The sequence below is a fragment of the Diceros bicornis genome, chromosome 21 (assembly GCF_020826845.1).
Source record: "Diceros bicornis minor isolate mBicDic1 chromosome 21, mDicBic1.mat.cur, whole genome shotgun sequence".
Taxonomy (NCBI): domain Eukaryota; kingdom Metazoa; phylum Chordata; class Mammalia; order Perissodactyla; family Rhinocerotidae; genus Diceros; species Diceros bicornis.
Window position 1 is genome coordinate 11,576,394 of NC_080760.1, and position 23,318 is coordinate 11,599,711.

Genomic DNA, 23,318 nt, shown 5'->3' on the forward strand with positions numbered 1-23,318 from the left:
TTCTAACCCCACACCTCAATCAACACTCAGATGGCCATAACCTGGATCTGTCACTAACTCCCAATTTCTTCACTGGCAAAAGGGATAAGGGTCTGCTCTTTCAATTCTATTAGGTTTGCAAAAATAAAATTAGAGGGATTAAAAAAACTCTGAAAAACTAAAAGCACAACCAATCTTCTGTTCATTCTCAAGACAAGCAAAATGCGAAATATAACTCAAATGACAAAAACAAACAAAATCTTTATTCAAAGAAGTTTCTCAACTCTTCTCCAAACTTAACTGCTCAAAACACTCTTTATTATAATTTTAGGACTACTTCAGAAAGGATCATAAAAACATATCTATTCAGACAGTTTTCATCCATTAAACTAAGTCAAAGCACCCTTAAATGTTCTGATCCCTCTCCTCAAAAGAAACACTGCTGTGACCTACAACAATATGGTTTGAAATACTTTCCAGACCAGTGAGCTGTGCAATACCTTCAAAAATGGGATGACAAAAGGTCGCAGTGGGAAGTTAGTAGCTTCTTGCAGTTTGGAATGAAATTCTTCAATTGTCAAAGTCGAGTTCTGTGGGAGAAAATATGTATTATAAATACATTTGTCTCTCGGTAAATAGTAAAAACACTGAAACTAATAAATTACTAATATTATTACAACACAGTGTAACAACCAGCAGACACACATACAGGGAGCAGTATTTTCAATACAAAACCTTTTGACTTTGTAAAAAAGATCACATATTATAGTCTATCACCTACCTCTAAAAATTGCATCTGAAAATGAAACACATGAAATGCGGTACTTTGAGAATAATGTGCAGGGACCTTAGCATAGTTTAATTGTCAGAGAAGTCTCTACAATTATGAAGAATCTTCTAATGTTACCTTTATAGAAAACAAACACACTTGGACATATTTAAAAGCACAGATGATCACTTAAAGGGCCAAATTCAAGTGTCAGAATCTCAATTCATCCCACATGTCATGTCTGTATTACTGCTGGTGGAAATCTTCTTCTTCTCCTGTCTTTCCATGTTGCATTCTTTCTTTACCAAAGCATCCTTGCTCACTGGATAGTGTGCTGTGCTAATGAAGCCAAAGAAAAGGTTTGAGCCTTCTCGAGTCACTGAGTCTCATAAAGGGTGAAAAAATTCCCCAGTTATTAAAGATATTCCATTTACCCTGGAGGCAACGTGTACTGCTCAACCGAGAAAAGATGCACAAAATCACCTGAATTCACTCCTAACCTAACCCATAAAAACAGGCCCCAAATACTCAAGGTTTGTATCCTATAATGGGCAAAATGTATTGATAAAAGCATCTACTTAACAGATAGCCAAACTACCGTAAAGATGTTGAGTAAATTAACCCTATTTTGGCTCATTTTTCCTTGGTCCTTAGGTAGAATCACAAATGTAAACTTCAGTCTCAATTTCTTTAACCCTTAAACCATCCTCATGCCGGACAAAATTGGGATATTTGTGACCTAACACCTTCAGAATATTGCTCCACCCACCTTTCTGTACAGCTCCTTTTCCTTTTAAGATAAAGTACGGGGGCACCAAGTTCTAAGTTTTTTATATCCCCAAACTCAAAACATCTTCACATGAAACTATGAATAAATAGAAACTTCCTATCTGTAACAATAGAGGTCAGGGAGCCCCGTTCTTTATCTTTCATTTTGTTTCTATGGCTCACTTTCTAGAGCCATACTACTTGTGTTCTATACAGTTCTTAGAAACACTTTTCTTAAGTCCATCTGAATAACAGCATAATGTGATCTACTATGGATTTACTACTATTTACTACCTGAGTTCAAATCACAGGCCTGTCACTACCAGTTGGGTGGCCCTGTATATTTTACTTCTGTAAACCTCAGTTTCCCCACATGTAAAATGTGTATAAAAATCACTACCTCAAAGGGTGGTCCCAGGATTTAAATAGAATGGCGTGTGTAAAAGCTCACAGTCAAATGTTCCAAACAAGATCCGCCTCCATTCAGTCATTTGACAAACGTTAGCTGCCTGCCTACTATATGCAAAGCACGAGTAATGTCTTCCTCCAACTTATCTCTGTAAGGTTTTTAAAAAATAAATATCTAAAAAAAAGTATTGCACTCAAAAGTATGCCACTTAACATGTGCGAAAATATACTTAAAGCTACCAAATTTTCTATATATGAAGTTCTATATTTGAAGTTATGGAAAGTTATATCAAAGAACATACCAAATTGATAAAGCAGTCTTCAAAAAAACATTTTTTCCTACTAACAACATATTCACCATTTACTTGCTACAATTACTGCTTTGGATTTACTTTGTGGTTCTAACTTATTTGCGTGCTGAAAAGCCTATTATGCAAAACTCAAGAATGAATAAAAACGAAAAGATAAGTGACTGACAAAAGTAACTGCAGGATGCTGACACACTGCTGTCAAAATCCCCTTCCCGTCCGGGAGGAGTACAAGGGGACGCTGACGGACTGCGGCAAAGGCGAAAGCTTTTTGTTCTCAGAGTGCGGAGGTTAACAGTTAAAACCTGAATTGCAACATCTCTGTCACATGTGAGATACTGTGATTTGAAGCACGTCCACTGCACTAGACTCTCACTTAGACTTTTAAATCTGGGACTTTTGCAAAACACAACTAGTATGGCTTTGCCCATGATAAGTCCACACAACGAAAGTAAATGAGCTATTTCAAGAAAAAGGAAACTGTTGCCTATCATCTGAATTTCAGTTCCACCATAAGCCTGGATGACGAAAGGACTAACATGTGACTCATAGCTTCTCTATGACTTAGTTTGCTGTGGGAAAATCATCTTCCTAAATGAAAATCTTCTACTTACATAGAAAATCACAGTAGATGTAAAAGTCATTCAGGATGCAAAACAATGATATATGTTCTAACTTCCAGTGTGATAATGTACAGAATGTAGTATAATGTGCAAACTTCTGTTCTCAAACTAATGGTTTAAGTAACTCTACCTAGAACAAAGAGTTGTTGTTTTTAAAAAGCAATTAGTGGTTACCAGGGGTTGAGGGAAGGGAAATTGGGGTGTTATCGTTTTATGGGTACAGAGTTTCAGTTTCGGGTGATGAAAAAGTTTTGAAGATGAATGGCGGTGATGGTTACATAACAATGTGCATGTCCTTAACACTACAGAACTGTACACTTAGAAATGGTTAAAACACTAAGTTTTATGTTATGTATATTTTACCATAATAAAAAATTTTTTTAATGTTATTAGCCTTAAAAATGAAAACACATAAAAGAATGTGTTACTCATTATAAATTCTTGTTCATCTACACTGATAATAAAAACCCCCCAAAGCAACTAAGTTAAAATGGGCACCAATTAGATAAAGTAAATCATTAACATAACAAAAACACTGTCACTGTTAAAAGCCTCTACCCATGCCAGGAGGATATAATTATTGAATTTTATACACACACACATTTATGGGCAAGATAACAATAAATTTGTAGAACCATATCTTTATTAGTCAAATAGTAAAGAAACCATGGTGGGGTCAATACATAACGCAGGATTGAAAACCTTGTTACTACAGAATTATCAGACTTGCACGCAATCTGCAGGTGTAGAAACAATTAGAACAAAATAGCTGTGAGAATGGAATCTGTATTTTGAATCTCCTGCACACACTCTCCCTTACCCCAGAAAACTGGGCCGATTTCCATTTGCTTACCACCAGTCCTAGTACGAGGGTGCGGACTCTCTCTCCTATCTCGGGTGAAATGTCATTGCCAAACTGCTGCAGGGTAGTAAGGAACCGTTTCAGCTTACTGAGTTGCCTGGCGCCACAGGCTGGGGGCAGCTGTTGATTAGCCAGAGAAGAAGAGGAAGAAGAGGAAGGCCCATTGCTAAAGCCACTGGGCGGCGAGGGGGCCCCATTCAAGGCTGTGGGTGAATGGCTCGTGCCATTGGTTACTGTCAAGGGCACAAAATCAGAAAGAAAGAGTAAACTTACAGAGAATATGCACAAGGAAATTACAACCAAGTTTCCTTCCCTTTAAATCTGGTGGACTTTGTAATTTAAAAACTGTTGGGGCTTTTTTGCAAAATGCTTTGACTTTCCAAGATTACCACAGGCTCAGGTGCTCTACAGCTAAATGGGTCTACTCCTGACACTACATGAGGGTCTTCTGCACAGAAGCTGATGATAACCGGAGTCGCTGTACCAGGGACAGCCCTGGCTCCCCGGTGCACATATGCCAACCACCTGAAATGTCTCAAACACAGAACAAACAGCGTTTGGATGTCAGCCTTTTGTCACAGGCTTACATCAATATAACAAGACTATTCCTTTCTAAACTGCTCCCCTAGAGAAAGTGTACATTTGGTGGAGACTAAATTTATCACTGAACATTTTTAATCATGTTTTGTACACACAACTGACAGCTGTGTTTATAGAAATAGGACTTTCAAGTTTTAACCTTATACCACCCAATTAGAAGGCTATTTTCTCCCCCTCATATTTCTTAACCACTTCTTTAGAGAAAATGCAAATTTTATTTAAGAAGCCAAAATGGATATGGTAATTATCAAGGAGTTATTTCAAGAAATCAAAAGGGGACATCTCAATTCAACTAATAGCATTGATTGGTGGTAAGTCAGTAAATTCATTTCTGATAAATTTATTTGAACATCAAGATGATAATCCGTAAGAACTAGGCTAGAAAAATTTGCACATTTCTCACTAAAGAAAACGTTGATTTTATCATATTAAATCAATTAATTTGACAAACTGATCTTTATCAAACCCATCTTTTTAATATAATTTTGACAGACTATCTCCAACAACAGTTTGAAGAAGTATCCTATTATTCTTAAAAGTTTCAAGATAATAAAATGGACTCTTTTTCCAAATGAGTACCAAAGCAACCTGTCGAGAAATGATAGCTCCCTAGGACCTCTCACAGAAGACATATGCCTGTCACTGTGGCTTTGGGTAACAACAAACCAAATACAAGATGACAGGGTTACAACTTGGCACTGTTGCAGCCTCCTGCTCCTTATATGTTTGGAAAGGTCCTTTAAATGGCAGTGCAACACTGCATAAACAGCCTGGGATGTGTATTTTGCCGATCCCTTATAATCCCACGGATCTATTTTTGCCTGTTAGTTATTTTTCATTCATATAGATTTCATGGGACGTGGTCTGTAAATAGTATTATCTACAACAGATAGCATTTATTGGTTTCACAAATCCTTGATGACAATTTTAACCAGGACTTTGAGATTGATGAAAACAAAGCTATATACTATCCCCAGTGGAATATACAGGAAAGAAGAGAAGTTGCTACTCTGTCAGAACATTCTGTCCTTTCCTTGGACGACACAGAAAGCAACACACTCCACTGATTCAGAACACAGGCTGGAGCCAAGCTGGAAGGGAGTAAAGGGTTAACAAAAGCCTGACAGGTTCAAGACAAGAAAGAGGCTCCATATTTCAGGCAGTTTTCTCTATGTGACTGTTGCATATAGCAATACCCTTTTAACTTAAGGATGTTAGATTTCAACATTATTTGTAAATAAGAGAAGAAAGTGGTATTAGAAGATCAGAAGTAACCTGGAAATAATTAGAGCATATTAACATGTTCCAAGTCAAAACGAACAAACTAAAATAAGGAGCTCTTCATTAGTCAAATTAAAGTTACAATGGTAACCACTGGAGTTTCAGACCCAATGCAGCGTTCTTCGTTGGCTGCAGTCACAGTGGACTGCAACTCTGAAGCAATAATGAAAAGACAGAAAAATATTGGCAGTCACACAAATTATACTTAAAATAGGCTATATCTGTGCTCAATACCTACTCACTGGCAAACAAAGGATATATTTTTTGGCTTCATTTCTGCATAAATTGATGCTGGATCTTATTTCCCTTAATTTTTATTTGCAGGAAAAAAATTTAATTTAAACTTCAAAATGGAAAACAGGAAACGCAGAAACGCCTACTCACATGTTGTTGGTGTAAATGAACTGGTTCTCGGAGCTCCTTGAGTTGTTGGGGGAGGTGGCATCGTGGGAGGAGTCAGCCTAGACGGGGTCTTCACATCCACAGGTGAGTCTGGCATCGTGGAGTGCTTCTCAGTCCGATCTGAAGGATGCCACCACAAACATGTTATTCTACTGCTTAAGCATCTCAGTTTTTTAAGTGGGGTTCATCTTTTTAACAAGCAAGTGAACAGAACAAATCTAACATCTTCTATCAATAAAATAGGCTTATCTAACTAAAGTTTAAAACAAGACTTTATCACCCAAATTCCACTTAAGAAGGTATAGCACAGATGGCAGGACCTCATTTGTAACTGGGTTATTTTCCATCCTATTGTTATTTCTGGCTCAGGCAGATGCTACCTTGGTAGTGTTATATGCAACAGCACCACTCGAAGCTAAAGCCAACTTTAGCAAGAGGTAAAAAATAGATGAAGAAGTAGGAGGGTAATGAACCCCTCGGCTCAGAAATAACACAGATCTGAAGCTCTGTTATGCAGGTGAGATAACTGGTGGGAGCCGGCATTTTGCGGATTTTTGTAACACTTGCCATCCCCTTTCCATGCTTAGTCTTCTGGCCTAGTACATGAAGCCAGTTAGGGCTCCCAGACACAGCTCTCACTCCAGTTTTTTCTGCCCCATTTGAAAAGTCACCACCCTACCTAAATGCTGTATGTCACACGATGAAGTTAAGCTATTATTTACAAAGAATTTGCGAGTTTATGACCTACCCTTTTAAAAATATGAGACCAATACCTCAATTAACAATCTCAGGCAGAGTAAGAATGGAGAAGTTCCAAATTGTGAACTACAAAGAACAAAAGACCCTCCTTATATTTTTTCATGAGTATGTGACAAATGTGGAGACATTTCCTGATTACTTAATAATGAACGTTTGCACTTCAGGACTGTTTTCTACTAAGTATACTTTTCCCTTGAAATTCCCAACTTTTCTCTCCATCTAATCTATTTATCAAAGCAACAGATCTCCAGTAAAAGAGAGAGTTTCTGTTTGTTTCTTTAGACCCAATTTTCTACAAACGTGTACACATGCAAACACACACACGCCAAAAATGTTTGAGGTGCCTCCTGCAGTCTTAGGTGTAGATATTTCCCACTTGAACTTTTAGAAAGGAAGTAACATAGACTATTGATAAAGAATGGGTCTTTTATAACATTATGATAACCATAGTGAGAAATTCTCAAAATTACTTAAAAGTCGAATATTAATAGAAAATAAAAAGCCAAATTACTACAATGACAATTCCAAAGCTACCCCACCTTTATTCAAAGCAATTTCATAAGACTTGGGTTGTAATAGAACACAACATTTAAAAGTTGATATAATGCTGATACTATATTAGGGAAAATGTAATAAAAGCATGAAAATAATCATCATTCCAGTAAGAGCATTTTGAATGATGACCTAGTAACAGTATCAGGGTCTCCATTTCCTAATCTCTACTGCTAGTTGAATAACAATGAATGCCCTTGTAGTGAGTAAATGTTCTGAGTGAAATGATGGTAAAAGCACACATGGAGAGCATTTCTCCCCTTAGCTTCTTGCTGAAAACTTGTCTTCGTATTGCTATTCCAGAACATTTAACAACTAGTATCAGTAAATCACTTATGCTAGAAAAATACAGAAGTTAGGCAGGTCTAAAACTACTTCTTCCATAGTTAAATCCTTTGCACAGTTTACTCACCTCAACCAACCTCAGCAACAAGGGAATAAATAGCTTTCCGCTTATGTTGCAGCTGAGGGCAGAGGTACAGCAGCAAATACAAGTCTCCCTAAATAAAGGCAAATATTTCTGTCATGCCAAGGAAGGAGGGATAAAGGGAGGCTTGCCAGAGTCGGCTGAGAGATAACAGTGGGAACTGCTGGTCCATCTGGTTTTCATTCTGCTAACACTCATGCTGAACTGTTGGAGAAGGCAGTCCAGATACACAGATTTGAAGCACGTGGGTGCACAGACAGAGAAGGGAGGAGCAGGAGGGGGAAGGGGAAGTGGGACTAACAAAAAAATAAATGAATAAAACACTAGAAGGAAAAGAGAAGAGGGAAAAGACCAAAACAGGGAGAAAAGAGCCTGAAGGGGGGAAAGTTACCCTGGACAGCTTTGTCTCCTCCTAAAAGCTGAGCCTTACAGGGCATGGCCCCTACCTTACTTCGATGTAGTTCTTAGCAATACTTAAACTTGAAAACATATCTTAAACCCATTTTTCTTTATTCTTTTTTAAATAGCCCCACACTAAGAAAAAGGAAATAAACTATAAAGTTGACAACAGTTTTCCTCTTCAAACATCAGATAATCTTTGTATTTCTATTTTCTTCCACTCAATTTTAGAAAGGTTTTTGATATACTCATAATTTTGATGCGAAAATGTTTTGATGATCATTTCATAATGTATAAAAATATCAAAACACTATGTTGCACACCTGAAACTAATATAATATCGTATGTCAATTATACTTCTATTAAAAAATGTTTTAAATCTCTGTCTTGGTCCACATTTGTAACATGATTCCTAATGATAATAATAATAAAAAGGTAGATGAATGATTTTTTTTTTAAGTTCTTAAAATGTCATCAATATTTTAGGAATGATAACCACCGAGCCAATGAATAGCCAGTAATTCTAACAGGAATATATACATTCTAACTGGAATATATACATTCTAACTGGAATATATACATTCTAACAGGAATATATACATTCTAACTGGAATATATACATTCTAACTGGAATCTATACATTCTAACAGGAATCTATACATTCTAACAGGAATATATACATTCTAACTGGAATCTATACATTCTAACTGGAATCTATACATTCTAACTGGAATATATACATTCTAACTGGAATCTATACATTCTAACAGGAATCTATACATTCTAACTGGAATCTATACATTCTAACAGGAATATATACATTCTAACTGGAATATATACATTCTAACTGGAATCTATACATTCTAACTGGAATCTATACATTCTAACTGGAATCTATACATTCTAACAGGAATATATACATTCTAACTGGAATATACGTATTTGTGTTACTTAGAATTTTGACATTAGCCAAATTTCTGCGACAGTTAGCTTCACTCAGATCAAGTGGAGTTCCAACCCAGAGGTCCTACAAAGCTAGACAAAGCGGGACCATATGTAACTCATTCTGTGCTGTTCAGTGCAATCAATCCAGGATGGAGATAGATGGTGAAATAACTAGCCAGGCCTAACCCATACACACACAAAAACCCTCTGGAGTAGAGAGATTTAAGATAAATTCAGAAAATGTGTTTCAAGTATGCTGAGTTCTGTTGCATTTGTTTTGGATTATTTTTTTAAAAAAACATTTTGAAATATATATTCTTGAAACTTTTACAGCAAACAGCATAAGAGCTATGATTTAACCACAGAAGCATTTCACTCCATTTCAAATTACAGGATACAGTAAAACCAATATTAAGTTATAATATTTCTTATGTAATTTTTTAAGTTCATGAAAATTATACTGTTCTTGTACATAATTCCTATTTTTAGTTGCTGTAAGGGAATGCTAACATTTATTGAAAGACTGACACAAAATGACTTAAAAAAAAAAAATCTCTCTATCAGATCAGGAAGGTACGTACAATCAAAAGGATTGACTTTACTTCTATGTTAATGATTCACAACACTTCTAAACAAGATCTTCCCTACGTGGTAATATTTCAACTCACATGGCAAATATCCAACACACATGTACCAAAGATGGCTGATGCATGGAAGAAAATGTGGCATATATAAATACATTACTGATGCCATTTCAATATCCAATTCAATGTCAGGGCCTTCTAGAAGTGGTATGTTTTCCATTTCCTTTTTTTTTTTTAGTAAAAAGAAAAGGTATGGCATAATCTGCCATGGCAATTATTTTACTTTTAGTTAGTTCGAACAGTTTCAGATGTGTTTTTAAGGTATGAAGAATAGGCATTCTACATTTTCCTTGTTTACATACCATTCTAAAGATGATTAGTGTAATAAGACAAAGTTCAGTATTGGTGGATGGTACATCTTTTTGTATAAGAGTTCATCAAGTCATTATAACAGAAAAAATATCCATGTCTCAGAGGTATTAGGGATTGAGGAACTTCTTGGTCAATTAGTAGTTAACCCAGAGTTGGTCTAATTTCAATAAATGTTAGTTAAGGAAGCTACAAGGTATGCACTAAAGAGGATTAAACCCAAGTGGAACCAAGGTACTACTAATGGAAGGGAGAAGGCAGTTAGCGAGGAACAAAACTGAGGACAGAACTTGATTTTTATTTCTCTGGAAAATATGGCAAATAGAGTTCGGACAACAGAGTCATTTAGTGACTCCAACGTCTGGGTGTGAAATGTTACAGGGGACTTCAGACTAGAATGATGACCATCCAGCCTCCACAACGCTGCCATCTCATTTCCCTGATGGGCACTTCTGGTAATGTCCATTCCTGCTCAGAACCCTTCAACAATGTCTGAGAATAAAAGTCAAATGCTAACATTTTAAGCACAATGGAATGACATAGTGGAAGGATAATTGGCATAAAAGGAGAACTTTCAAGTTAAGACAGACTTGGTTTCAAATGTTGATTCTCTCAACCACAAGTAGTGAATCCTCAGGCAAGAGAGTTACCCTGAGCCTCAGGCTCTCATAAGAAAAATGGGCATACAATCCTCTCTACCTCACCAGGACCCTAGCACAGTGCCTACCCACAGCAGGCTCAACACATATGAGCTCCATTCTCTTGTGCCTTCCTCTCCGTGATCCATTCACGGCTTTATTTCCAATATCTTCCCCATCGAGTCTATGCTTTATCTATACAGAGCACCTTGGTATTTCCTGCCTTTTCTGCCTTTCTTTCTCATGCTGTTGTTTCCTTCATCTAAAAGGACCTGTCCCATCTTGCACGTTCTTCACTGCCCATTACAGATCCCACAACCTCTTACAGCTTTACCCAGTTGCCCCAGGCACCAACCACATCACACTTCCTCTGCCTCTCTCGTAACATTTACCACAGCCCATCTGTACGATAGCTGCGTCCGTGTACTATACACCCAGACACCCCAACCAGTGAAAATATTAAGCAACCTCATGGCATTTTTTTTTTAAAGCCTCCTTAGGAAGGCATTTAAAAAATAAGCATAATCATGGTTTTCACAAGAAGGATGATTACACTCCTAACTTTTACAAATCCATTCCCTGTATTATAGCCAATTCAAAGATTATCAACCCTAATTTCATGGCAAAAGACATACAACCATCTACAGCATATAATTATATAATGAGAGAATGGAATGTAGGTAATACGGAAAGATACTGGAGACCTGAAATTTAGTTCAGCTCTGCGACCCAAATTATTATGTGGCTTTAGGCAGTGTAAGAATGACCTGTTCCTCGTGCCTTATCATAGGTATTTTATGAAGATTATTATTTTTGAAACACAAATCTGATCTATCCCCTGATTTAGAACCTTGGGGAGGGCCGGCCCTGTGGCTTGGTGGTTAAGTGCGCGCGCTGCGATGCTGGTGGCCCGGGGTTCGGATCCCGGGTGCGCATCGAGGCACCACTTCTCCGTCCATCCTGAGGCTGAGTCCCACATATAGCAACTAGAAGGATGTGCAGCTATGACATACAACTATCTACTGGGGCTTTGGGGGGAAAAAATAAAATAAATAAAATCTTTAAAAAAAAAAAAAAAAGAACCTTGGGGAGTGTCCCACTGTCCACAGAACAAGATATAAACTCTTTAGCTTAGCTTATGTCAGATATTATTGAGTTCCTATTCAACAGCCCTTCTCTCCTTCTTCTTTGCTAGAGAGCCCTGATTTTGTGCAGGTACACAATTCTTGGGGGCAGATCCTCCTTGTTTTACATTAATCAGGTTATCACATTCCCCTTATCAGCAAGAGGTTTCACACGGGAGTGTTGTGCTCCAATTCTAAACAATCGGTCATGAAGGGAAGTCTATGGAAGAGGTTTTAGGAAAGACTTCCTCACTCTCCAAGCAGAGACCCAAGGAGGAAACAGTCCCTCTTCCTCTGATAAGCACTGTTGTATCTGTAAGTGATTCCTTCACTTCACCTCTTTGGATTCTACTTTCCTTATCTACAAAATTAAGCATCTTGGATTACATAACCTCAAGGATCTTCTGCAAACTCTAATATCCACTGGTTTCTTTCTACAAATATGGCTTATGATCATCAACACAAAGAAGACTACCCAGAGAACATATATCTGACAATAAAGTGACCACAGATAAAATTATCCTTAAATTGGTGATTCTTACCAGACTTCTTCTGTTCACATAAATTTCTATGTCCACAAGAATATGTCTACATAGAAATTTTTTTCCCATAAACATTAAAATTAACATGTATCTCTTGTTTTCAAATACATTTTCAATCCTCATTAATAAATCTCCATCAATGCTTCGGTTATAAAATACCTCTACCAATGTCCAATTATCCCTGTTTAGTTACCATCAAAACACTCACTTTCATAGCCCAGGTCCTTGAAAGAGTAATCTACACTCACTTTCTCTGCTTCCTCATTTCCCTTTCCATCTTACTCGCACTTGCAGTAAACAACTATGACACTGTCTGCCTAGAAAGTTTCCCTCCCCGAAGTGGGACCTGCCATACCCTCTAATCTCATAAATACGTTGGGAGCCACCATGTTCTCTCATGACCTCCTACCCAAAATACCCAAGTGACTGGCCCAGGCACAGCACCTAGTCCAAGATGGGTAATCTCAGTCATTCTCCAAGATTTTCATCTTCAGAACTGAAGAAAGAAAAACAATGTCTGGAAAGCCCTTCACGCCTAGAAAGCAGGTCTGCAGTGAAAAAGAAAGCAACTAACAGGCAGAAAGAAACAAAGAAGAGAAACGGCAAGAGATTATCCTGATAGTGCTAAATTTCTCATTCTACTGGATCCTAGGGGCTAGCTGCACCTTTAAAATTCCTACAATTTGGATCTTCCAAATCATCTACAGATCCTAGTCAATCAATCCCTCCTTTGCCTAAAATCTAGTTTGTTGACTTTTCATTTGAGACCAAAGAATCCTGACTAAAATAAACCTGCAATGAAGCATCAAAGTACCCTCTTAATTCCCACTGAAACTCTTCTCAATTGTTTCTTCATTATTAATCCAAGAAACACTTGTGTCCTTTATCTGGCATCTTTGTAGCATCTGACATTGTTCATCACTTCCTCCTCCTTGAAACATTATTGTCCCCAGGACTCCATGATTCTAACATTTCCCTCATTTTTCTCAGGCCTTCCTGGCTGCTCCTTCTGTCTTTTAACGGCTCACCTTTCTCCACCTCTGTGATAACTATTGGTCTTTTCGCCCAATGTTCCTTCATAGTTCCTCTTCAAATTTTCACTGTACACCTTTCCTTTAGTGACTTCATTTGTGCTGTGAGAGTCACACCATGGCCATTATGTGGATGACACATACCTATAACTCTACCCCTAACATCCCTTTCAAATTCTAGACCCCAACTTCCAGATGGCTACTTATTTCGACAGCCTGAATTCAAACCTTCATCTTCCATCATCTCTCACCTGGCCTAACCAACAACCCATTGAATGGACTTCCTGCTCTGTACTGTTCATCTCTGACTCATTCTCCAAATCACATCCAGTCATTTTACTACACATGCCAAAGTTGTGACCACGGATCTTGCCCCTCTCCTCTCAGTAATCTTCAAAGACTTTTTACAATGTTGAGCATAAAGTCTATGTGCCTTAATAGGGCACAGAAAGACCTTTGTGACCCATCTGCCTTCTGTGATCACTCTAGACTCATCTTCGTCTCTCCCATTCACATCCATTCGCACCTCTAAATTCCATACTGAACTACTGTGGCTCTCCAAATGCCCCTACATCACTCAGGCTTCCATCACACTGTATCCTTTTCCTGCAAAACTTCTCCCTCACCACTGCCTGGTTAAGTCCATCATTCCTTTAAAACTCTATTCAGGTGTCACTTCAGCCAGAAATCCTTTGCTGACAACTTTTCCAACCCAGCTGGCCCAGAATGCCCCATATTCCCCCATTACACTGTCTAGATCCCTCTTACAGCACTGATCACATTCTACTTAGAACCAAGGTCACTCTCTCCCACTAGATCACAACTTACTTAAGGGTAATGATAACATCTTAATTGTTGTTATATTTCCAACACTCTGTACAGTGCCTGACACATAGAAGGTGCTCAATTTGTATTTTAAATGAATATTTATTACTGTAATGTCATAAGGTATGCAATATAGTCACAACTTTGAGACTCTAAAACTTTCAAGAGACACGACAAATTTAAAATCACCTACATATGTTTTTTTTCCATCATCCTAAAAGAATCCTAAAAAGAATTTCTATATTCTGAAAACATTAAGTCACCAAAGATAAATCTGGAAAAACACTAGTAAATTAATTGAGTTCACAGTTTTTAAATGCCCTTCAGTAATCACAACATATTTCTTAAGACCTTTCATATGATATTAGAAAAAAGGCTCTGCAATGCAATTTATACACATATGACCTATAGTCTCCAAAAGATCTTTTTTTTCACAATGATAGTATCACTGTAGTCATACATATACACATTCAACACAAAGGGAAAAGCATATTATGAACCAAAACAAAATTTTTTCCCACATTCCACAAGTTTCTCTGTTGCTTGTCTAGGGATGGTGGAATTACAGGTTATTTTTAGTTTCTTCTTATTTTTTTCTTTTATTTAAATGTTCTACAATAAGCATGTTTTATTTTTACAAGCAAAAAATATATGAAAAAAAACTTATTAGGATAAGTCACCCAAAATCAGGCGTGAGGCACTGTACCAAGTGCTCTGCATGCGTTACCTCACTTTAAGCCTATGAAAAAGGTACTACAAATTTGCCCCATCTTATAAAAAGGAACTGAGGCCCAGAGGGGTTGGATAATTTGACCAAGGTTACACGCCAGAACTTATGCCAGGCTTTCTCAGAGCTCATTATCACCTAAAACTAATTTTATACATGATCTGGAAAACTGAAATGAGGATACATTCAGTAAATCTTAAATCCAGAGTTAGCATTATACCAGAACTGCACCTTCCAATACTACTGTACTAGCCACACGTTACTATTTAAATTTTAATTCAAGTTGAATACAATTTACAATGTAGCTCCTGGGTCACACTAGCCACAGTTAAGAGCTCAACAGCCGGGGCTGCACAGCTGCATAGCTGTGGCTGACGGCTACCGTATCAGAAAACTCAGTTACAGAGCATTTGTGCCGTCGCAAAAGGACAAGGCGGTGCTAGAATAATGGCTCTGAAATGCAATACTAGAAATAATGGTTCCACGGCAGGAGTCCACGCAGGTGACAACGCAGTCGGAAAGGGCGGGGATGAGGGGTGAGGAGTGCCTTTGGCCTCATCCTCAACACCTTCCATCCCCATTCAGATCTTTCACTTGTTTTATACGTTGGGCTTCTGCATATGATTTCATCTGATGGTTAAGAGGTAGGAAACATAAAAGTTTGAAACCCAATGACTAAGATAAGAGAGCTTTGAGGAATCAGAAGAACAAGGCCTGCTCAGTCCAGGTAATTAGTAAACCTCGGGGTAACTATGCTAATGAGAACAAGGGCAGGGGCTCAGTCCTGGAATGAGCTGCGTCAGCAGCTGGTCTGGAATCAGAGATGACAGCCTGAAGCACAACTTTATGCCTTTAAAGAGCATGAACTTGAGTTCAGATGGAAGATAGTCAAAAGAATGAGGTAAATTCATACTAATCTATAACTGTTTCTAGAAAAATAACTTCAAGAATGTTTGGGTCAGGGCTGGCCCCATGGCTTAGCAGTTAAATGCGCACGCTCCGCTACTGGCGGCCCGGGTTCGGATCCCGGGCGTGCACCGACACACCGCTTGTCCTGCCATGCTGAGGCGGTGTCCCACATACAGCAACTAGAAGGATGTGCAGCTATGACACACAACTATCTACTGGGGCTTTGGGAAGAAAAAGGAGGAGGATTGGCAATCGATGTTAGCTCAGAGCCGGTCTTCCTCAGCAAAAAGAGGAGGATTAGCATGGATGTTAGCTCAGGGCTGATCTTCCTCACACACAAAAAAAAGAATGTTTGGGTCATCTCCGTATAGGGACAACAAGAGGAATTTCCCCTCCCTTCCTCAATAGCACTTATCTAGCTAGTACTTGACACATTTATCTTGCTCTTGAATGTCTCCCCAACCACAGTGTCAGCTTTGAGAATGCAGCAATTTCCACCTGCTTTGCTAACGCCAGCTTCCACAGCATTTAGCAGAGTGCCTGACATAGTAGGCATTTGACAAAGATTTGGTGAATGAATGAATGAAAAAAGTAAGCAAGGAAGAAAGCAAAGCTAGTTTCTGACAAAACAGCAAGAGACATATTAGTAACTCTATGGTTACCTAGAGGGGCAAAGGATGAGTAAGGCAGATAGGATAAATGCAGAAAGCACACACCCGTGTAAATGCAGATACAAATGCTAAGAAGTAGAAGCAAGAAATAGTCTAAACCCTTTTGCTCATTTTTTAACAAAAATGACCTGCTGACCACCAAAAGAAAGCACTGTAAACATTAACAAGTACCCAAATGGTGGTTCTAGCCAGAAAAATCAATTAACTAACTTCATAAAGTGCGGAAAGGACTGCTGGTCATATGTATCCTGCAGACTTGTACGTGTTACCTGTATGTGTATGTTCCTTAGGACTGTCATCTCTCCACAGCTGCACCCTTACTCCAGCGATTCCTGCCTCCAAGTCTAATAACCACTTCCTGGAGGTGGCTCCTAGAGGCCACCAAGGGGGTACCAAGAGGCCTGAGATCTAACTACCCCACTTCAACCAGCATAGCTCCCCGTTTATCTACCTTATGCACTGGTATTCTGTTTAAGATTTCCTTTGGAAAAAAGGGGTCTCCCGTTTAAGAAAGAAAAGTTTGAAACTCCTGGCACAGGCAATCAGCAAACGTTCACTGAATGATTGTGATAAAAATACTCATTAAGGCAAAGCAAGTCATCTAAATACACAGACAAGTAACTTGTGCTTGTGTAAGGAGCAAAGATACGTGATCACCAAGGGCCCATAAACTGAACATATGCATCTATGTAACACCCTACCACCAAAATGCAGATTATTCTACAAGGTGAGAAAAATCATTAGTGATCCAAAGCTTCCACATTCTTTAAGTACAGACGATTTTTATTCCACTAATGTTTCTCTTATTTGTCAACGATAAAGAAGACTACAGAGAAGGCTCAGAGAGCTGCTGTAGAAAAATGGTAGCATACACATCCAGTGCAGTCTTATGATCATCCAGGTAAGAGTTGGTAAATCAAGGCCGAAAATTATGAAGATGCACAGAGTACGTGCCTATGGCTAAATCACAGACAAGCAAAGAGCAGGAGCTAGAATGAATTTAACTGAATGTACTCTTAGAAAACAACCAGTACTGTTGGTTTAGACTTCACATTATAGGCAATGGGAAAGCACTGAGAGTTTTTAGGCAGCTGAATGATACGCTCATTTCTATATTATGGGTATATAGAGAGAGCAGAAAATAAATAGCATAAGAAAGCCAAGAGGGCAGGAGTACTGGACAACACTAGCCTAGGCAACAAATGATACAGACATCCAGCATGGAAGTGGCTCTAAGAATGGAGAAAAGGAGAGAGATTCAGGAGACATTGTCTATGTCAAGTTCACAGCTTGGTAAATAAAATAAATAAAATAAAATAAACCTTGAGTAAGTAGGAGTCTCAAGGAGCACGGTGATGCCAAAAACGAAAACCAAAACACAGCAGATAGAATCGTCTGGAAAAAAGGCAGGATAAGTTCAGTTAAGTCGTAGTGACTTAGAGGTGTCCCGGCAACACTCTGCTGTTCGTATATAAAACATCCTGAGTATCTTCCTTTCTCACATGTGCCACCATCAAATTATTCTTCCTCTTATATGTGCTTCTCCATTTCCATCACCACCCTCATGCACCACCACTTGGACTTTGTCAGTAACTAGTCTTCACAACCCCTCACCCCACACTGTAATCTGTTTACCAGACGACAGACAGAAACATCTTGTCAAACACAAATGTATTCACTCATTTAAATAAAAGTATTTATTCAAAAATATCTGAGCCATCTACAAAGCGCCAGGTACTGTTTTAGACACCAGGGGCAATGAACACAAAAGAAAATCACCATGCTCAAGAACTTTACATTCTAATAATCAAATCAAGTTACTCCTCTATTTAGTGTTTCAACGTTTTTTGAGGAAGCTCAATGCTGTTTTCCATTAGTGACTGCACCAACTTACATTCCATTCCCACCAACAGTGCATGAGGATTCCCTCTTCTCCACATCCTTTCCAACACTTGTTATTTCTTGTCCTTTTGATAACAGCTATTCTAACAGGCGTGAAGCGATATCTCATTGTGGTTTTGATTTGCACTTCCCTGATGATTAGTGATGTTGACCACTTTTTCATGTACTTGTTAGCCATCTGAATGTCTTCTGTGGAAAAAAGTCTATTCAGGTTCTCTGCCCATTTTTTAATTGGATAATTTGTTTTTTTTGATATTGAGTTGTATGAGTTCTTTATATGTTTTGGATATTAACACCTTATTGGACATATCATTTGCAAATATACTCTCCCATTTGGTAGGTTGTCTTTTCATTTTGTTGATGGTTTCCCTTGCTGAGCAGAAGCTTTTTTGTTTGATGTAGTCCCATTTGTTTATTTTTGCTTTTCCTGCCCTTGCCTGAGGAGACCTCACCCTTAGGATAAAATCTAAAATCCTATAAATGACCTACAACCTAGGTAGACAGTCTCTGCTTACCTCTCCTATCTCATCTCATATCTCATTGGTTTAATCAGTTGCAAGTTTCACCTCACCTCATGACCTTTCACTCAGCCTGGAAAACCCACCTCAGCTCAAATTCACTAACTCAAAGAAGGTGACCTTGATCCCTCCCCGCATTCCCCTGTGTTATAAGTTCTATTGAACCATCTAATGGTTCTTTATAGGGCTTACTGCAACTGTTATAAATAATTGTATAATTACTTGTTTGTCTAACACACCCTTACTGGACAGTGAAATACCCCATAATGGCAGGGAGCATATCATTTCATATCATATCATATCACATATCAACTCAGCCCCAGAATTTATCATACTGCTGAGAATCTAGTACAAGTAAATAGAGGATAAATAAAGGAATTTTCTGTTTAAAAATACAGATTTGGAGGTACAATTAGAGCAATGCAATTGGATTCCTTAGTCCCCTTAAAAGGGATTTCAAAGTTTCTTCAGTGACAGAAATAATAAAATAATGGTGATAACAATGAAACCACTCTCTCATATTTATTCCCACTTCATTCCCACTGCAATGGGGTTTCCACAGACACCACTCCACCCAAACCTCCCCAGCAAAGGTACAAACTCTTTTGTGGTTAATCCAAAAGAAATCGTTCAATCTTTATCTTACTTGAGCTCTCAGCACCATATGATCTCTTCAGCCACTTCTTATTCCTTTTGTCCTGTCGTGTCATTCTTCTAGATATTGCCAGGAGTTTCAGTGAATTCTCTGGGACCCTGGCCTCTCCTCTCCGCCAGGGCCTCACCTCCTCTTCTGAACTGGCTTCGTCCCTTCTGGTCTCGGATGCAGGCCTTCTCATCTCATGCAACAAATTCTGCCAGTGCTCTAGATCTCCAGGGGAAGGACTCTCTCCTGAGAACCAGACAAGTTACCTAACTACTTGCTTAACAACTCTACCCAGATGTCCCACAGACAGCTGTATTTAGAACCCAATCTAACCTCTTCCTTGAGAAATCTGTGCCTCCTCCTGTATTCCAGTCACTGGGACAGCATTATTTTCCAATCAGCTAACCAAACCCAAAACAACACAATCATCCTAAAACTCCTCCCTCTCCACCATCCTCCTTCCACATCCAATCCATTCCCAGTATCCTATCAATTCCACGTCTAAATACCTTTAGGATCACCCTCAGTTCACCTCTAGTCTGGGCTTCAGAACCTACAGAGCCTCTGAAAAGTTTTCTCTACCTCCAGTTCCTCTCTGCTCAAATCCTCTCCTCTTTGCTTCCAGAGCAATATTCCTAAAACATAAATCTGACAAAGTCTTCGTATAATCCTACAATACACAATCTACTTAAAATCCTTCTATAATTGTAAAAGTTGGTCAGAATAAAGGATGTAGGTCCTTATCTTTTCAACTCTGTATCTCTGGTGTCTAAACAAGGATCTTGGACACAGTATCTCCTTATATAGTCTGTGTAATAAATCATTTTTTTTTAAATTAAATTATCAAGATGTCCATTCTACTCTCATTTAGTATATACTGTAACCATTAGATAGAATGCAGTTCCAACCGAAATACTAACTGAATCTTTTCCAGAATTTTACAAATGTTTTGAAGTTAATCTGAAATAAAAATAAAAATAAAAATAACTAGGAAAACTTTGAAAATGAAATGTAGAGGAGATTTAGCCTAACATTTATTAAAACGCACCATAAAACTATAATAATTTGAACAATGTGCTACTAGTACAGAAATAGCCAATACAGAATAAAAATTAAAAAACAGAAAAAATATAAAGCTCAGAAATGGATACACATTTATCTAAGAATTCAGTATATGCTAAAGATGACTTCTAATATTAGTGAGAAAAAGATAAAGCAACTCAATAAACTTTCTTAGGAACTACTAGACAGCAATTTGCAAAAAATAAGGTAAAACCCTGTCTCATCTCACATATCCAAAGTAATTAATTTCCATATGAATAAAAACTTGAATATAAAAATGAAAAAAATAGGAAATATATAAGTACATACTTATTTAATCTTAGGATTAGGGAAGAGATTCTAATCTTGATAAGAAAGGTAGAATCCATAACGGCACTTCTTAATAAATTTGAATATAGCAAAAAATACCATAAACAAAGCAAAAGGCAAGCAACACCCAGGAAACAGCTATTTGTTATATGACAACAATAGATTGATATCCTTGATATATAAAGAGCTCCATCAAATCAATAATTAAAAGTTGAAAGCCCAACAAAACAAAAGTTGTAAGAAAGTAGGAATAAGAAATGCACAAAAGAAATATAAATGACCTATAACGCTATGGGGAGAAAAGTTTAATCTCAATGGTATATTTTTTTACTTAAAACAAGATACTCTTTTTCATCCAACAGACTAACAGATTTTTAAAATGATAATATAGTATTAGTTACAGTACAAACTGGCACTTTAACTAATAAATTTTTGTAAAATGATGCCAATTTTCTTGTAGGACAATTAGGCATGTGTATCAATTGCCTCTACATTATATATATCCTTTAATACACCAATTCTACTCTTTAGAAATTATCCTAAATAAATAATATCAAGTGCACAAAAATGTTTATAATGAATAAGACTGGAAATAACCTAATTGTCCAACATTGGGCATTTGGCAATTCAAATTCTAATAGAATCACACAGTGAAACATAATGACGTGTATATTTACATGGAAAGATCTTAAAATATACTAAATGGGGGAAAAGGTTACAAAGCTACATGCTTTACAAGATCCTGTTTGAAAAAACAGAGAGACTATTTTAAGACAGTTATACATGGATGGATGTGTATGCGTTTGTGAGTGCAAGTAAAAGTCCGGAAGGATATGCATACAAAGGACCTATATCAGAATGTAAAGAGTGGCTATCTCCTAAGTCAGTGGTTCACAGTGGGGCAGAGGCTTCAAATATATTGTCAAAAAGTCATGCTGTGAAAAGGCTTTTTCTTTTAAATTTGTGCTCAGTTTTGACACTATATTTAAACAATTCTAAGACCCCTACATTTTCTCCTTAGACATCTCTGAAACTGGGATGAACCCCACAGCCACGGAGTCAAGCACTGTGTCAGGCTGAGTGGCAGCACTTTTTTCTTGGTGAGCGATTTGTAAAATAACTGCGTGCCTTAAAATCAATTTAGGTAAAATATAGCATACCTAGATCTTTCTAGGAATGAAACTGTGAAAAAAATTAAAGAAAGGATATATCTTGTTTCATTTGGAACTCTACCAAGGCTGTTCAGCTTCGAATGGAAGGAGCAAAAGACAGATTCAAGACACCAAAAGGGGGGAGCGAGGGGTCCACAAGGTGGGGTTCTTACGGGGGCTCTAGCACATGAAAACCCTTGAACACATCACAAAGGTAGAAAAGTGCCTTACTCACTTCAGTACCCCAATCACCTAACAGTGCCTAGCATCACTGGTTATTGAATAAAGGAATGAATGCTATTTCAGTAGTAAGGAAGTCCACACGCAGTAGCAGACAGGAAGGAAAAGACATAGAGATCACCTGGGGGAAAAATCCACAAGTACACTAGAACACTAAGAGAGCAAAATCCCAGATACACGACCACATTCTTTACAAAGCATTCGAGAAGCACCACACAATAAAGCAGAACCCTCCACAGAAAGTCATTTCACTAAAAAGCTAAGTCACCTAGAAGAGTTCTCAAAGACAAGTTTGGACTGCCTATGAACTATATTAGCAAATTCTTTGCATATAATAATATTTACACACCAATTGAGAACTGAAGGCATGTGCTTAAATGGACATTTCTTCTGGTTTAATATGGTCAATATATAAAGGGATGAAGTTTATAAATTCTATACAGTTGTCTGAATTTCACATTCATCATTTCTTAATAGACTCTGCCTCAGTTAATATTTAGCAGAATACAATTTTACATGGAGGCCCATGCCCTTATTTAAATTAATAAAGTAATTCAGAGAAGGTACCTTAATTAATTAATTGCTAATAAAATATTCCCTAAGGACAGAAGCTCAAGTTCTGTTCACCAAAGAAATAACAGCATGTGTATATTCACAAGCAACCAAGTAAGTCTATTTTCATCTCCCTTATTTCAAGACACTTTAAAAGCAAGCATACCTTTTAATCTCAGAAAGACCATTAGGGAAACTAGAACTATAAAATTCTGGCTAACTACAGTTTGAATGACACAGTTTTACAATTCACATATCCCCTAAGTTCCAGGGATGTGTCTCAAGTGAACACATAAATAAATTTCAAGTTAATAAGTCTTTAATGTAGGCTCATCTGTATATATACTTTAAATGTGGGTAAATATGTTATTAAATTAAGATGACAGTCTTAATTCCCATCCATCTACTAGGAATCATTTATATTTCATACAGCACTAGA

At 37.7% G+C, this 23,318-nt stretch overlaps 1 protein-coding gene across 13 annotated transcripts in view; it reads right to left on the bottom strand.

Annotated features, from left to right (window-relative positions):
• RUNX1T1 (RUNX1 partner transcriptional co-repressor 1) overlaps nucleotides 1–23,318 on the bottom strand; it is a 140,516-nt gene that overhangs the window by 53,667 nt on the left and 63,531 nt on the right. For 10 of the 13 annotated variants that reach the window (XM_058564582.1, XM_058564584.1, XM_058564583.1 and 7 more), the window contains 3 exons: nucleotides 5,983–6,120; nucleotides 3,709–3,950; nucleotides 480–569 (listed from right to left, as the gene is read on the bottom strand). In XM_058564582.1, coding sequence (XP_058420565.1) covers nucleotides 480–569; nucleotides 3,709–3,950; nucleotides 5,983–6,120 — 470 coding nt within the window. Of the gene's footprint in view, nucleotides 1–479; nucleotides 570–3,708; nucleotides 3,951–5,982; nucleotides 6,121–19,568; nucleotides 19,812–23,318 lie in introns of all 13 variants that reach the window. The other 3 variants (XM_058564579.1, XM_058564580.1, XM_058564578.1) reach the window with 1 other exon arrangement.